The sequence below is a fragment of the Impatiens glandulifera genome, chromosome 8 (assembly GCF_907164915.1).
Source record: "Impatiens glandulifera chromosome 8, dImpGla2.1, whole genome shotgun sequence".
Lineage (NCBI taxonomy): Eukaryota > Viridiplantae > Streptophyta > Magnoliopsida > Ericales > Balsaminaceae > Impatiens > Impatiens glandulifera.
In genome coordinates this window covers 6,600,101-6,618,131 of record NC_061869.1, presented here as the reverse complement: position 1 = coordinate 6,618,131, position 18,031 = coordinate 6,600,101, and the positions used below count along the sequence as shown (strand labels likewise).

General features: G+C 29.3%; 2 protein-coding genes across 2 annotated transcripts; one reads left to right on the top strand and one right to left on the bottom strand.

The window, feature by feature from the left end:
* The first annotated feature begins 3,995 nt into the window (after positions 1–3,995).
* Positions 3,996–5,365, top strand: LOC124912823 (probable purine permease 4). The gene is made up of 2 exons (XM_047453467.1): positions 3,996–4,717; positions 4,955–5,365. The coding sequence occupies exons 1-2, from the start codon at positions 3,996–3,998 to the stop codon at positions 5,337–5,339; spliced, it is 1,107 nt and encodes a 368-aa protein (XP_047309423.1). The 3' UTR covers positions 5,340–5,365.
* A 6,237-nt stretch (positions 5,366–11,602) lies between these two features.
* LOC124912115 lies at positions 11,603–15,923 on the bottom strand. The gene is made up of 7 exons (XM_047452675.1): positions 15,317–15,923; positions 13,995–14,383; positions 12,882–13,487; positions 12,411–12,789; positions 12,154–12,331; positions 11,965–12,046; positions 11,603–11,879 (listed from the first exon to the last, which is right to left on the bottom strand). The coding sequence occupies exons 1-7, from the start codon at positions 15,869–15,871 to the stop codon at positions 11,762–11,764; spliced, it is 2,307 nt and encodes a 768-aa protein (XP_047308631.1). The 5' UTR covers positions 15,872–15,923; the 3' UTR covers positions 11,603–11,761.
* Positions 15,924–18,031: the final 2,108 nt, after the last annotated feature.

Here is an 18,031-nt window from a genome sequence, read left to right as displayed (position 1 = left end):
AATTGAAAAAATGATAGTATCAATCGAGAGACACCGTAACAATGAAATGCAAGTAAAGTGTCTTGGGTGCGTTACGCATCTGCGTAACGCAACTACGTGACGCAACTGCGTTACGCAACTACGTGACGCAACCGCGTTACGCACCCGGTTTTCCGCCGCGACGGTGGCATTCCACCTACTCATTCCCTAATCACTATACCCTAACAAACAAAGCGTGGAAAGAGAAATGAAGAAGGAGAAGAATACCTGTAGCAGCAGAAAGAGACATTGTGAAGGAAGAGAATGGATTCCGCCGTCGTCTTCGTCGGTCGGTGGTTGTCTTTTTTAGAGAGAAGGAGGAGAAGGGAAGTGAAGAAAGAGAAGAAGAAAGAAAGAAATGAAAAGAAAGAGAAAAATTGGAATTTTTTTTATTATATAGTAAGGGCATTGTGGACTTTTCACAATGTCCTCAGGTGCGTCACGCAACCGGAGGGTGCGTGACGCAACGGGGGTATTTTCGGCAGAAAATTGTTTGGGGGTCACCAGCGCTATAAAAATTAGTGGCCCGCACCAAACATAATTAGCCCCTTTTTGGGGTCATTTCCTCAAATTTCCCTATTCAGCCCACCTTGAAATTTATTTATTTTATAAGTTAAAAATGGGATATTATATTTTAATTTTAATTTTTTTAAATTTAATTCATTATTTGTTTATTTAATTATTAAAAAAATGATAAAACTTACCGTTATTTATTCGTTTTATATAAAATTTTCTCGTTATTTTTTATGCTCACCTAAATCTTTTTCAACACCACCCAAACTCAGATTCGAGAATTTGTCCCGATTAAGAGAATTGTATGAACAAGAATGGATCGGATTGGGTTTGGATTTGGGTTGGGACGAAAATGAGTGAGAGTGAACCCATGGATGAAATCCAATTGTATTATTAAAAAAAAAATGTATATATATGGACTCATTGTTGGGTACTACAATTTAAATTGTTTAGACCAATGGGTTATATAGCCCAAATGTTTTTTTCTTAGATATAGCCCAAATACTTAGTCATAACTAAAAAAAACTTAAATAATATATATATTTAAACTTAGTATGGTGTATGATATTTTCTTAGAAGTACATTTCTTTTTTATAAATACCATTCATTTTCAAAACCTTTGAAATAAAAGGTTGAAGTAATTATGTTTGAGTTTTGTATTAAATTGTATAATTGAGTGAAACTGTCCTAACATATCATTGAGTTTTATTATTATTTAAGTATTTTTTGCATACACCTAATATATATATGTGATGATAAATTAAGACACCCTATTTAATAAAAAAAAGTATTTAATTACCTAAAGTAAAAAATAAATGGAGTATTGAGTAGGACCTTTAATATACCTTTTTATTTGTTTTGTTTTTGCAACCAACAAGATTTAATTTCATGTCCACCAATGGAAGAGTAAGGATGACATTTTAAAGCCTATGATCCATCACAATAATAATAATAATGTAAACTTAAAAAAGATGTCTAACCCATTAATTAGCACTCATTAAAAAGCTTCATTCATTAATTACCAAAAAGGATTTTAATTAATTTATTAATTAAAGGCTTGATTGTCTAATGAGAAATTTGTGTGAATTTGCTGCCAAGTTTATTTTTAATCAAGCTTTTCCCAATGATTAGTACCATTGCATGTCATCTTTCATCTTATTGATGAACAACTTTGTGGGGATTAATTAACTATGAAATTCAACTCATATAATTAAAAAAAATGATTAAGGTTAACAAAAATCTAACAAAGTCAAAACTATAACATAGTTGTTTACACGTGCATTAGAGAGAAATAAAAAAATCATGTCTAACAAAAAAAAATAAAAAAATAACCATGTTGAGAAATTTTTTACCAGAAAAAGACATTTTTATGGTCTTACTTTCGTTCCCGAACATGAACATGATATTTTTTTAGTATGATTTTTTTTTTTATTTCTCTCCCCCGCATACGTGACAAATTACGTCAAATTCGTGGTCTTACTTTCGTTCACAATTTCGTTGACCCTATCACGACTCTATAATTAATTTTATGTCGGTATAAATATTTATAATCAACCATCCAAATCCAAATCCTGAGGTTCTAAGGATTACTATGCATGATCTTCGTTCGACAAATGTAACTATGGTGTTTGTGTGTATATAATGAAATGAATTTTCTTGTGAAATTTTATAACACTAAGTATAAATTGAGTCCAAATTAACCTAATTAATTATTAGCTTTCTTTCTAAAATTAAACCAGTTAATTATTTAAATATCAATAGCATTTCACAAAACCTAATATTATAGGGACAGTTCTCTTGTCCGCCACAACAATAATAGAATCTAGCAGGTAGAGAAAGAACATTTTTTGGTACCTGTCAACTTAGGGTTATTATTATCGATATTATTCGTTAAACGCTCAAATATGATTAGTACATCGTCTAAATATCACTTATTTATATTATTGTCGTTGGGTGTGTTTAATTCGCTAAATCGATAAATCAATCTTATTTGTCAAAATCTGTTGATGCCCGTTTGATATAGCTAGCTTAATTATTTGTTCAACATATTCATAGTTGTATTTAAAGAAGAATCAAATGAGTACTTTTGATTTCCAATGAGGCAGCATCAAATAATCAATCAAACGGGCGCATATAATTTTTGAGTACAGACAAGAAGAACAAATTAAGATTTAATATACTTACAAGATTTTATTCTCAATTTCAATTTTCTACTTTTATTTTTTATTTTTTAAAAGTTAAACAATTTCGCATCACGTGTGAAAAACAAATTAAATAAGTCTAATTTACACACTTAAATACAAAAATTAAGTATACATATATAAAACAAATTCAAAAAATTATTAGTTGTTATGAATTCAAATTTACATACAAAAGCAAACATTATAATAATCTTATTTTTTTTTAAGATTATTTGAATAATTTTTAAAAAAAATACTATTATCTTTTTAAACTATCCCCTTATCAATTATATCAATGAAATTATAAACTAAAATATTAAAAGAAATACACTCTATTTTGAAATAATAATAATAATTTCCCATTTTATATTAAACTCTTTAAATTTCAACAATTAATCTAACCTTTCACTACAATTTCAATTCAAAATAAAATAAAATAATATAATAATCCAATGATCTAGTTAAATAACTCAATAACCAAGTCTAAGTAGATGTGAATATTCCTCCATAAACAAAATTGTGACAAACTTAATTAATCCTATTAAAAATATAATATATTTAATATCATATTGTTTTTCTTTTACCCAAAACTCAATATATTTTCCATTTACACTTCATCTATTATATCACTTCTTATATTCACCAAAATATTAAAATAATTATAGAACTTTGAAATTTTTTTTTTTTTTAAAGTTAAGTCAAACAAAGATTTAACCCAAAATCCAGATAAAACTCAAAGATCAAACAAGTTTTATTTTTGTAAGATTAATTTAACAGATTTTTTTTTTAAAAAAAAATTGTTTGATTAAATAAAAAAATTCAATTTTTACGGTTTAATGACGAAAATACCCATAATTTCGTATTTTAAATAAAAAAAATCTTACAAAATAAAGATCAAACAAATTTGAGTGTTAACCTTATAACAATTGAGTTGATTAAATAATAATAACACTTACTTAATTTGAATACAATTGTCAATCAATATTTTAAATATATTTGAATAGTATATAATCCATTAGTAACTAAATATTGTTTTTTATCCTATAATAGTTTATATTTCACATCCAATGGTACTAAACAAGTACATAACACTATTTAATTATTTAAAAAAATATTCCCATAAGTCCTCCCCCATAGAAAGCAATCTCTCGTGACTCACGACAAGTTATAGCTTCTAAGTCCCTACTTATAAAAACCTCTCCTTTTCCTTCCACTCTTCATCTTCACCAATTTCTTCATCATTTTCTTTACAACTTGTAAGTTGTAACCAATAATTGAGTGTGCATGGAGTTCGATCAATCTCACTATTCCCTTACCAACAATAATAACGACAACAAAGGGAAACTAGCGATTCTAATGGCGATCAACGGCGCATGTCTTTTTGTTGGATCGGTCTCATCCACTCTACTTTCCAAATTCTACTTCATCCATAACGGTTCTAGTCGATGGGTCTCAACCCTAGTTCAATCCGCTGGCTTTCCTCTCCTCCTCCCTTTCATTTTCCTTCCACCTTACCTCTTTCCATCCACCCACCACCGAAAACCATTCGCTTGTTTCTCTCGAAAACTCCTCATACTCTCCATTCTTGCCGGTTTCCTCATCGGAGTTGATAACTTCCTCTTCTCTTGGGGCACTTCTTACCTCCCTGTCTCTACCTCATCTCTTCTCTTATCTTCTCAACTTGCTTTCAACCTTCTCTTATCGGTTATTATTGTTAAACAAAATATTACTTTTCATAACTTGAATTGTGTAGTTTTGCTTACGTTGGCTTCGGTTCTTCTTGCTATGGGCTCGACAAATGATCGAGTCTTGGGTTTGACCCGCCCCGATTACTTCGTTGGGTTCTTTTGCACGATTGGGGCGGGTCTTCTTTTCGCTCTTTATCTACCTCTCATGGAGATGATATATAGGAAGGTGGATTGTTTCGCTATGGTGGTGGAGATGCAGATGGTGATGGAGGCGTCCGCAACCGCACTTATAGTGGTCGGCATGACGGTTGCAAATAGGTCAGTACATTTTTATATGATTGTTAGCGATTTTGAGATATTTTTTTTTTAATTTAAATGATATGATTATGTTGAAATTATTTTTAAAATACAATTGATGTTTGATTATGTTAAAATTATTTTTAAAATATTGATTGATTGACATTGAGTAAATAAATAACACACTAGACACTAAACCCTAACCCTATTATTTTTCAAAAGCTTTATTAATTTCTCATTATAACTCGATAATTGTAGGTACGAGGACTTGGGGACGAAGGAAAGTGAGATATTCGACATGGGTCCTAAAGCATATTGGTGGACGGTGGTGGGAACAACGGTGACATGGCAATTGAGTTTCATGGGAACGGCGGGGGTGGTGTTCTTGACAACATCATTAACCGGTGGAGTATGCATGACAGCGCTTATGGCGGTTAATGTTTTGGGCGGGGTGGTTGTTTACGGCGATAAATTTAGCAGCTTAAAGGCAATTTCGACGATTTTATGTGGTTGGGGATTTTGTTCTTATGTTTATGGTATTTATTCAGAGACAAAGTATGTCGACGTCGATGATGAAGATATGAGTTTAAAGACCAATCATGATCATCACCGGCTAAGGATGGCGGAGAAGGACGGCGTTTAGTGGCGGCGACACCCTAAATATATTAATATGGTCGGGTAATATTATTATTGTTACCGTTATGTTATTTACTAGAAGTTGTTTGAAGTGTACTTTTCTTTGAGTAACTTCTAGTACTATAATATATAGAGAGCTTATTTTATTGGTTGTAACAAAACTATCAATTATAACCATTTAAAAACAAAAAAACAAATTACCTTAAATATATTATACTTCCAAATAAGTTATTTTGAGAATCTTTATCAAATCACAATATATGAAAATAACTTTTTAAATTTATCTTTATTATTATTCCTTCGTTAGAAGCCAAAACCGTACATTAATTCAACTTTTATCGTACTAAAATTATCCCTAGACACATGCAACTACTACAAAAATCAAAACCCATGTTTGTATGATATTGTCAAGATGTTGCATTCGTCACGGTTGCGTTAGTTTACTTTTTTACAAGTTAATACAAGATATCGGTTGAAAAATGAACTTATTTTTTGAAAATATTAGAATTTTTTTCATACATCCATAAAATTTGTATTGACTTATAATATGTATAATGATAATCAAATAAAAAAGCTAAAACATTCATGAGACAATCACATAAAAGAAAACCCTACACTCATGCCTAATAATGGTTACACTTTTTACCATAATATAGTATAATGAATGTTATTATATTAAAAATGGAATAATGAGAAATTAAATATCCATCTCCCCCACTTTCTTTTAACCTTGATCTTGATCTTTTTGTCTTTTTCTTCTATATTATATTTAGGTTTAAAGATCATTGATTAATAATAATAAGCACGCATATAGCTAGCTAGGTCTAGGTCTAGGTTTTGTAGATATCCATGTCCTCTTTATCTACCAGAACATCACATCTCATTATTTACAATGAATGAAGAGAAAGATGCCTAATCTAATATAGACCCTATAAATTTATGTTTAATTTATCTAAAATTAAAGGAATAAAAGGAATAGATCTTATCTATATAATATGGCTTACACAATTTTATTTAAAACACTTTAAGTTGAAACGAGTGTGTTGTGTTGGTCTCTGACCCTAGGATAGAAAAAAGTGAAAAAAATTTGGTTGCCTTAATTTTTTTTAAAATAAAATTATTCATTTTTTTTATTTGAACCTATAACCAAATAAAAAAAAGTCTTATTTTAATCATAAACCACTTTTATGTTAAAATAATTAATAAATGAGTTGTCCCGAAGGATGGACTGTCATAACCTGTGGGCTTGCTGAACTTACCCTAAGATCGGGCCATGAACGAGTGTTATTATTGTGGAGTCATGTTAATATCGTCGCTATTATTTATGTAATTTTGATAAATATTAATTAAAATTGTCACAGCCCAATTTGTATATATTAGAAAACGTTGAAATAGAATATAAGAAAACACCCACTTGTACAAACCCACTTAGGGATAGTACAATTGTATACACAAGACATAATAATTTAGGGTTTGAAAGTATTTTTGAAATTATATTATAGTTGTATATATAGAAAAAAAAATAGTACTATTGTTTTGGATTTTTATGTTAAAGTTTATTTTAATTAAAGACTTGTTATTGTTGGATTAAATTATTTATTTTTAAAATAAAATGTTAAACATTAATGATTATTTAAAGAATAATTTGATTGTAATGTTATTGGTATATATTAACAAAAGATATTGAATCTCCATGATGTAACTATCCATATTTTAAGCATGGGATGAATTGATCTCCACTAAATAAAATTAAAGTATGATCTAGATTCTATGTACCCTTATAATTAAATCAAACTTTTGTTAGATCGCTAAATGCTAAATGATAGTTGAAGATTTTGAGAAATTCGATGACAACAGTTAAAAAATATTTTTTTATTATTGAAAACATCGACTCAACCGAGACGTTACAACCTAGTTTAACTTTTTTACTTTGAAAATAATTAGTTGGTTATTCAAACAAGACCTTATAGAAAGAATTCAAAAAGTTGATGACCCTTTAAATATTACTTTTGACCCCCAAGAAAAGACACTCTTGTGAAAGTTGCACCTAAACAAATGATGATTGAGCTTTTCCCCACTAATTAATGTTTATCCCCACTTTTTGTCCTTTCCTTATTGCCCCCTTTAATTTTTTCTTTTTTACTCAACTCAGGGTTGCTATCATCTTTTCTTTTTCCTTTTTTAATATATTGATGTTATTATCAATTTATACTAAATTAATCTATTATTTTGTAGTAATTAAGCTAATGTATGAAATACTATACATTGGAAAAGTTAGCACTGAAAAGGACATTAGCTAGCTATGATTATATTAAAAGCTAGCTGGTTTAAATTAGTACCAAGTGAATTCATAAAATACTTTATTTTTCTTCATTTTATAATATTTTTTGAAAAGCAATAAACTTTTTTTTCCACATATGTGGACAAAAACAAAAACAAAACAAAACGATATCAATAAAACAAATATGGCCAACATATGTCTTAGGGTAAACCTGTTAAATCTCGGGCTAGGGCAACCCATTCCCTAAGGGCAGCCTATTTATTAAATATAATAAGATATTTAGTTAAAATTATTGTAATTTCAAACATAAGACATTGTAGTTTATTGGTTTAAGATAAAAAAAATTAGAAAATTTATTTTATTATGGGTTTAAATCTCAAAAAAAGTATTTTTTTAATTTATTTTTTAAACTAGACCTAGGACAAAAATATATATATCAAACTTTTTTCTACCGGGTTGGGGGCAGGCCAAAACTCGGAGCCGACATTACATGAACCCACAGATTTTTTTATATTTGATCTCTCTTATGATTGGTTGAAAAAATTAGTATAATTGTTATATATTTCTTTTGATAATATTGTCAAATGATCCCAATTTTAGTAATACCTGATTTAGTGTTGTTGCATGGTTTTTCTCTATATTTGGTGGGTGACTCATGACTCATCCCATCCTCTGCATGGGATAGGGAAAGTGGAGGATTTTATTAATTATATATGGTTTTTAATTAAAAACTCTTAATTTAAAAAAAAAAAATTAATTTAGTTTATAAATCGCACATAGAAAGTATTGGATTGGAAAAAGAAAAAAGAAAAGACAAGATACTGCTTCACACCACCACTTCACCTAATTCAACTCCCACCCCCCACCCCCAAGATAGGGTGATTAATTTAGAAAGAAATAATTAGTTAATTTGAAAGAAAAAAAATGATAATTTGATACATTTGATTTGAATTATTTTTATTTATTATTTTTAAATATGACAATAGTATACATATATAAAGGGCCAACTCTAAGGTTTGGAGTGCCCTAGACAAAAAAAAATGTTTTCAATTTTTATTTTATGTTAGGTGGATTAAATATAAGAGTTTCTTAAGAATAAAAAACAAATGTTTGGTCATAGGTTATGTTAATATATATTATGACCATTGAGTGGAGAAATTTAATATATAATTTCTCATTTTAATCATATATTTCTAAATAGAATCAATAGAATATACCATGATTCATCTTAAGTTTGTGGCTAAGTTAATAATTATTTAGGATGTGTATGAATTAATTTTACTTTTTAAGTTTAGGATGTGAATGAATAAATATATTTTTAACTAAATTTAATGGATATAGATTGATAATCATGGATAAAACAACTTAGACAAAGAAACACCTAGAATTGTCCTTTTATTTTATTTTTTTGTCAAAGCTGCTAGCTAGTAGGAATATGATTCCTTTCATTTCATTTCATAAAAATAAAGCATTTTTTTTAATTGAGATGACAACTATCCTTTTTTTCTTTTGTATTGAAAGCTAAGTTGCAATTATCCTCTTTGCACACAAGAACTTGATTTTGAGTATAATTAAATTAAATAGAATTAAAAATATTAATATAAATCATTTATCTCATTATAGGTTGCTTAACGATTTCGAACATGTAATTGTTTCGAGTGCCTTTTCATTTTATGTCGGTATTTGTGGATGTAAAATCCCTCCTCCCATAAAATAAAGATAGAAAGTGAAGTTCAAGTTTTCGATGAATTAATTCAAAACTTTCTCGAACTATTACTCGACATAGGCAAATTAAAGTGAAACTTTCCTAGTTTAGGAAACCCTTAAGTGGTCTATAGCTCAGATAAGGAAAATTCCTCATCTGGATCAAATATCAATGATCTTACTTATAAAATAAAAGTAAAGATTTGATTTTCGCTACAAATATTGAACTAAAACTAGTATAAATTATAGAGATGAATCTAAGAATTATAGCTGGGTGAGCTTAAACTTTTTGTGGTGGATTTGAATAATATAAAAGGAAAATTATAGTTGAAACTAGTGAATGAATGTTGATTTGGCCTTTCTTTTTAAGAATTAAAAAAAAATAATGAATTAAATTGAAAAAGTGATAAATCATGTTAGTTTTCTACCATAAGAAAATTCAAATAGGTTTAAGCACACTTCAATCTTAACATAGATTCGTTCCTTATATGTAAAAATTATACTAACAGTCTCTGGAACAAATTCGGCTAAAATTTTCTTACAAGATATATAGTTATTATTTAATGTTTTCGAATGGAATACCGATTGTTTGGTCTTCTCGAACTCAATTTTTTATAGATTTTTTTACATGTTTTAAAATATAGAATTTTGTTTGGTTATTTTAGTTGTTTGCAATCAATTAAAACAAGTATGGATTTTAAAAAATAAAAACTATTTCATATCTTTATATTTATAGATATTGGGAGTTTTGTTATAAGAATTACTTCATTGGTGGTGGAATATTGTTTGAAAATTTGATGTCATTTCAATCACCAATGATCATCTAGTGACATAAAATTTAGAAATTGACTTATGACCAAATACATAATTTGGTCCTTTACCCAGCTTGCTACAAGCTATATTATTGTTTCCTATTCAAAGAGTGCATAATAAAAACCTAAAAAATATCATTTCTTAAAGAATGAATTATATAGTTTCAAGAACTCCTTAGAACATGGACCAATATCAAAGATTGGGCATAATATATATGAATCTAATAAAAAGTATTATTATAAAACCATAATATATATATCTCCTTGAAGAATCATAATAAATAAAATAATATCATTTTATAAATGAATTAAAGATACTTTCTTTAGAAAAAGTGATTGTTAAGAATAACATTCCAACATGGCCTTTCATCATTTTGATTGATGTTTTTTTGGCTTCTTTCAAGTGACCATTGATTAGCATTAATGTTCTTTCCTATTTTGTAAATATTATTTATCTCATAGAGTTTAGTTCATTAGTACCAAACAAGGCCTTAGAATGGTGATTAAAGATATAATTAAGGTAGCTAATAAACTTTCCTCCAAGTGATTAGCAAAAAAGCATTCCTCCACTCATGTTTGTTTGTCTTCCAACTTTGTCTAACACTCAGATAAATTAACTAATTCAAATTGTATTTTAATACAATTAACCTAAGAATCAACATTATGCTCATTTTACTATGCATTTTTAGGGAATGTTTCATGAGAAATGAAAAGATTGATCACGAATTCATGATAGCTTTTGAAGTTTGAACAACTCAAATTCTCTCAAGATCCGACAATTTGATGGGAAAACGACCATTTTTTAAATAGGTCATTGCATAAAAACCGCACTATGAAAGATGCACTTGGGTCACTAAGAACCTCTTTAAGTGCATCACTAAGAACCTCTTTTTGAGGATATTTAGGATCGGCTCGATAAGCGTATTAGATTTGTTTTAATTTGAATTTTGTGTTTATTTTGAGTTTTGGGATTTCGATTTGTTTGCTAAAAATAAAATTATAATGCAATTTTTTATTTAATAATTAATTAAACAAAAATTTAGGTTCTCCAAATACACATTTAAATCTATTTTAAGATTTTAAAATTAGACCACTATTTTTCTTTGCCATTTTTATTGATAATGGTCCGGATTAATTCGAGTCTGTTCTTGGGCCTAGCTAAATCATCTCTGGATCAACAACACAATTGAATTTGGGCCCAATTCATTACAAGTTGGACATGGGCCCATTATAGGATCTTGAAAATTTGTTTTTGTAGAAATTGTTTATAAAGAGGTAAAAAAAATGTTTTTTTAGTTTTTTTTTATTCATCCAAACAAAATCATTGTAGTCCATTTAAAAAAAAATTTATAAATCTAAATTCCAATATGGCGTAAATTTAAAATTTAAAATTGCAAAAATTTAACTAATTTAAAAATTTATACTTTAAAATCGTAAAATTTTGAAGTAACAAAACATGGGATGGAGAAATTGTGAACATGTTATAAATTAGAATAATATATTTTGCTAACATTAATACAAGAAATAAAACTGTAAGAAGTATAAAACAGAAAAAATAGAAAAGATGTTCATTATGATTAGATTTTGATCTGTTAAACTGATGTTTTTGTGTATACATGACAGTCAAGTAGCTTACGAATCGATGAATGGTCTTACGATATCGATAATAGGGGATCGACAAATTGGACATCTACCGCTACTTCTTTGCAGTTCATGAGCGCAGTTGAAACATGTGCACATATGCCCACATCTGTAAAACCATATATGTACTAAAATCATGTTTTGTTTTGGTTTGGAAATTGGAAATTATGAACCATATATTAAGAAATTATTACCTGTAAAGAAGTGAATCAACTTTCATTTCATAGCAAATGCAACAATTTCCTTTCAAACCTTTCAATGGTTCCTCCTTTTCAGCTGTAATCAAACCAAATTCAAAACGATATACGAGTGAGTGAGTGAGTGAGTGAGTGAGTGAGGCTCGATGATTTTCGTGTTTTTCATCGTGAATGAGAGAAACTGACCTGCTTTAACCATGACTGTAGTAACTTCATGTTTAACAGCAGCTGCTATATCGTGCTTAAGTGAATGTTGCAGTTTTTCTTGCATGCTGATGCATAATTTCAAGTATCTTCTAAGTTCCGACATTTCTTCTTGAAGTTGGCCTATATTTCCTTTCAAATCATTTAAGAAATCCAATTCCTGGTGGGCATTGCGAGCAAATTGTTGGTAACGTTCTAAACAAACAAAGGATGTGAGTATAGAAAAGAGAAATACTCACTATTGAACATCGAATGGTATTCGCAGAGGACTGAAAATGTGAAGATTCTTGTTGGGGACTGCTTTCGTTGTGATCAGGGGGGTTGTTATTAGTCTCCCATTCGACTTCATCAGATTGCCAATGGATTAGATTAGCTTCTTCTTCTTCTTCGATTTGTTCTACTACTGCATCTTCTACAAATACATCGTCCATCTCCAATCCTACTTCTTGTTCTTCTTGTTGATTGTCTAATGGAAGTGGTTCCCTTTGAGGCGAAAGAGATATTACTGATCGCTCCCTTCTTTCTCTCGCTGAATTTGGCTGTGTTTGTGTGCGAGACATCATCAAACTGTCAATTGTTTGTCTTAAGCCACTCGAAAGAAAGCTGGATACGCTTCCCCTGCTCAAAATGAATTAAGTAAACATTTAAAAACAAGAAAAAAAATGTAATATGGAAAAGAATGAGTAAATATAATGGATAATCGAGGCAACCTTTGAAGTAGTTCCCTTATGTCTTGCTTGTGCTGGAAAGGATCGAGCATCTCTTGATATCTTTCTTGTCGTAGATCTTCCCAATCGCTCCTCGGTCGAGAAATCTCCAATATCCAATCGGTGTTATCCCCCAGCTGGTCATAATCAGATTCATCACCTCCATTATATTGATCATCCTCGTTATCATAACCCCATGAACCTTGCTGCTGACTCATGGAATCTCCATCAGCGTTTTCTCCGCTTTCAAAACCAATCTGTTGAGGAATCTCATCAGCACTCGATTCATGATTGGATACTGTAAGTTCTTCTTGGACATTGATCTCTTCTTCCTGCGTTGCTGTTTCATGTTCATTTATGGTTGTTTCAGTAGTAGGACATGGCGATTCAGAGGAAGGAGCATTCTCTGCGTTATTTGAAGATGTACTTTGATTCTCGTCCCCTGTCAATGGCAACGACAATGGCAATGGCTCTGTCTTCTCTTTGAGTAGATCCGAGTTGGAACAACTTCCTGCACTACTACTACTACAACATGCCACGTCTCTTCGAGTCCATTTCAAATTTACAGCATCACAGCTGATCTCGGCTGCTCCGGCGTTGAATCTTTCCCTGAATCAACCAATTGTTCATACATTCATAATTCATTCATCTCAATTACTGGAGCCAACATAGTTTACGAATATCAAATAGTTTATAAAGCCACTGCTGCGAAATGAATCATAGCAATGAACATCAAAGAGAACAAACGTAACTAGGTTAAATTAGCTATTCACATTGCAATTTGCATACCATAGATTAGGAATATCAAATCATTTATAAAGCCGCTGCGAAATGAATCATAGCAAACTAGGTTAAATTAGCTATTCACATTGTAATTTGTATAACATAGATTACGAATATCAAATCATTTATAAAGCCACTGCGAAATGAATCATAGAAAACTAGGTTAAATTAGTTATTCACATTGCAATTTGCATAACATAGATTACGAATATCAAATAATTTATAAAGCCACTGCGAAATGAATCATAACAATGAATATCGAAGAGAAGAGAACAAACGTAAACTAGGTTAAATTAGCTATTAACATTGCAATCTGCATACATACATACATACCTCAGGACAACTACGGAGGAGGTTGAACATTCTAATTCCTTAGATTGTTCCGAATCGGTTGTAGCTTTCTCTTCTAACAAAGAACGTCGTTGATCCTCTTTCGAATTGCAACATTCTGTTACCAATAGTTCGGTACCGTCGGTCCGTTGCTCCGCCGAATCTGAATCCGAATGGGTTTGCTTCCGTCGGTTGTCGTCGTCGGGCTTTCGTGGCCTGGGAATCCTCTCGCCGGAGGACGTGCCGGAAATTAACAACAACTTTTTCCGATTGACGACGCCAAGTGCTGTTTCTACGGATCGCGATTGGCGTTCTTGTTGTTGACGATGATAATAATCGCTGTATCCTTCCTTCTCTATTCCTCGCCGCATGTATCTCAAACGAAGCATTGCCTGCATTACATTTATTATTATTATTAAATATTAATACACTTTTTATATATTTAAACTTTGCATTTTTTTTTTTTTTTTAAAAAAAAAAAAATATGAAACAACAAATTAAGTGTACGAAGCTCGTAAACACACTTAACCATTGATCATCATTTAACCAGGCGTAGAACATAAACTATCCGACGGACTCGAACCCAGGAACTCAGGGTTAGTAACAACCACTTATTGCCATTTTATTGTTAAAATTATACAAAATAAAGTCTTGTTTAACAACGAAAGAATCTAGAAATTCGAGTTATGATGGACTTAGTAGGCTTAAAAACGCTAACTTTCCTTCAGTAATGGCTGACTTGTTTTAGTGCCGACAATGATGTTTATTTTGAATTACATCATCGATATTGTGTTCTAAAAAATGTAAATAAATGTAAATTTTTTATGAATTAGAGAAGAAAATAGTAACTTTAATTAAAAAATTATGAATCATCTTAGTATTTTTACCATAGAACCAACCTTAATTTTAAATAAATAATTAATGTCACTGAATTAAGAATTTTTATTAAATTAGCAGTCAAAACTCTTAAATTTAAATTACTGAAATTAATTTTTAATTTATTTATAAATTTCATTTGGATTTTTATCATTAAGAAACAAATTGATTAAATATAATTTTAACACTAAAATCCCAAATTTTAAAATAAAAAAAAAAGTCCGAAAATCTCAATTAAACCTAAATAACGAGACCCAATTTACCAATTCATCCTATTATATTTTATAAATTTGTCATGATTATTAAAATTTACAAGATTTTCCTAATAACAATAATCTTAATTATTCTAACTAAATTTGGTATTTTCATAATAATAATAGCACAAATGAATACCATATTAGATATTATAGTAATAATATTAATTAATTACTAATAAATATAATAATAACCTGAATTCGGCCTCTATGAATGAATTTCGAAACAGCCCGACGTTCCAATAACCCATTAACCTCTTTTTCCCTTTCTTTTTCCATTCGCATTAATAAATCGGCCAACGCTTGTCGTCCTCTAATTCTCGGCAAAACCAAAGACGCCGCCGATTGCCACTTTCCCCTGTTCGCCGCCGGAATTTGAATTCTACCCAAAGATCCGTCGCCGGCTCCGGCGGCGGCGGCAGCATTATCGTGATCATTCTTCCAACTCATTAAAGAACCCTGCATTTGATTCTCCGTCGTCAATTTCTTAATCACATCCGCCACACTAGGCCTTTCCATCTCGCCGGAATTCGACCCATTTCCGGCGACGTTATCAACGCCGTCAACTTCCCAATCTGTTAAAGAATCAATCACTAACCCTGTTTCAAATTTATCTTCCCCGAACTCCGACGTCCCCGCTTCCGATACCGGCCGCGGCGGTAAAGGGCTGCCGGCGGTTGATGAAAAGGAATTAATATGAGAACCGGCGAAATCCATCCATCTTCTAACAAGAGATGAAACGCCACCCATGTTTGGAACTTCGACGGCGCTTTCAGATTGTGACCGGATAATCTCTCTTTCTTCCCGGTGCCGGAGATTTTGTCTATCCATTGCAACTTTTTCTCTAACTTTTGCCCAACGATTTGTGGGTCCTGTCCATGACGCCGGAGAAGATGAATCTTCATCGTTTTGAACCAACATATTGAAGTTCTTACTGATTAACGAAGAAGAAGATGAAGAATTAGGACTTGAATTTGTACTAAATCTATCACGAGGACTGTTATGATCTCTTAGAATACATCCAAATGGAGCTGATGAAGCTATTTCCACCTGAGAAGACGCCATTTCTGTTTTCTACAAACGATTTTCAAGATTTGCAGAGATGACGTCATCTTTGGTGGTGGTGGTCGTCGCCGGCGGCGGCGGCCGTCGTCATTTGGGTATTGGAAAAAGATTGAATCTTGGCCCTGAAATGTTGGTGGATGAAGGGTTTTTTGTGTGTTGTTTGTTTGAATTTGCTAAGTTTGGAGAATGCTAAATATATGCTGTTTCAATCTCTTTTGCTTTATATTTAGACATCTTTTTAATCAATATTTATTAAAAACAATATAAACCGTTGGTTTTGTGGCTTGAAAAATGTGTAGACAAAATGGCTGGTAATGAGTAAATATAATAAATATTTAAAAAAAAATAGTATTAATAAAAAGGGTATTTGGTTTTGGTCAGTTTATACAACTAAACATATATTATCAAATTTATTAATAGATTTCAGTTTAGTCATTAGTTGGATTAAAATCACTATCTCATTAAAAAAAACACCTAAAATCAATAAGAACTATTTTAAAATATATCATGTATAATATTTTCTAATTGAAAATTATAAAGTAATATGATAATAATTAAAATAAAATTTAATTTGAATAGATAAATATTATTAAATTTGTTAATATCTATAATTAAAGTTTAATATTTAACATCATCTTATCTAAATTAATTATTTTAATAAAATATTAAAATTTAATTAAATATTATTTTTTACTCAAACCCCAAAATTAGATATTGCTTTCCAAGGAGAGTTGGTTCAATTTTCGTTAAAAAATATTATTTACACAAATGTGGAATAAAAAAAGTCATACAAATGTTTAAATCCTTTAAACATAGATTTTTGGTGTTTTTTATTTATTAATGTTCATTTATATATTTTAACATTTCACAAGATTATATATTATTTGAAGTTAAGTTGTTCATTTTTTTTATGTTAAAATAATTTATATTGTTCTTCTTCTTTGTATGTATGTACTTAAATTAAGTGAAACTCTTATAGAAGTGAAATTTGTATGAATTCATAAATTACTTTGATTTAATAACTTAATGGTTTTCTAAATTAATTTTTTATTTATTTGTAAAATTTTAAGAAAGCTCATAAACTATTTTGATTTTATAATTTAAAAAATTAAATTCTTAGTTATTTGTAAAATTTTAAGATAATTCAAATTGTCTTAAAAATCATCTTTACTCTCTTAATATAAAGTGTATAATTAATTTTAAAAAAAAGTTAATTATACTTATCTGTAAATTATAATAGTTTTAAGATTATCTTTTATAAAACAAAATATATCTTAAAGAAATACTTTTTATATATAACCTTTTACTTTACTTTAATATTGTTTATAAAATCAAACATGATATATATATATATATATATATATATATATATATATATATTATCAACCATTAATCCAAAAAATATATATTTTATTCTTATAACATAACATTTAAGAAAAAGGATAAAATCAAGTATTTAAAAAAAATATAAATTCATTTATACTATCTTCCAACAAAAAATATATATATTATTCAAAATGGAGATAATTTCTTTATTTTGTAAGTGACTAATTTCTAAAAAAAAAAAAAACAAATTTATTTGTTTCCACTCATAATCTCATTACCAATTAAATTACATTTTAGCCTTTATATTTTCTTAACATTAGACTTAGAGAATACATATTGAATTTTTTTTTCTTGAAGCTATAACATTTTTGTAAGTAAAAAATAATAATACTCAATTCTCTTATTTATTTATTTTAAAAATAAATATTTTAATTATAAATGTTTATTTTATTTTTTTAATTTTTTATTTAAAAATTTTAAAGGCTCAATTTTTACTTTTTGAACTTTAGTCGTTTTTAT

Coding starts and splice junctions, on each gene's coding strand:
- LOC124912823 (XM_047453467.1), top strand. CDS start 3,996: ATGGAGTTCGATCAATCTCACTATTCCCTTACCAACAATAATAACGAC. Junction 4,718..4,954: donor GGCATGACGGTTGCAAATAG/GTCAGTACATTT, acceptor CGATAATTGTAG/GTACGAGGACTTGGGGACGA.
- LOC124912115 (XM_047452675.1), bottom strand. CDS start 15,871: ATGGGTGGCGTTTCATCTCTTGTTAGAAGATGGATGGATTTCGCCGGT. Junction 13,488..13,994: donor TCCTCCGTAGTTGTCCTGAG/GTATGTATGTAT, acceptor TGGTTGATTCAG/GGAAAGATTCAACGCCGGAG. Junction 11,880..11,964: donor GTTGATTCACTTCTTTACAG/GTAATAATTTCT, acceptor ATGGTTTTACAG/ATGTGGGCATATGTGCACAT.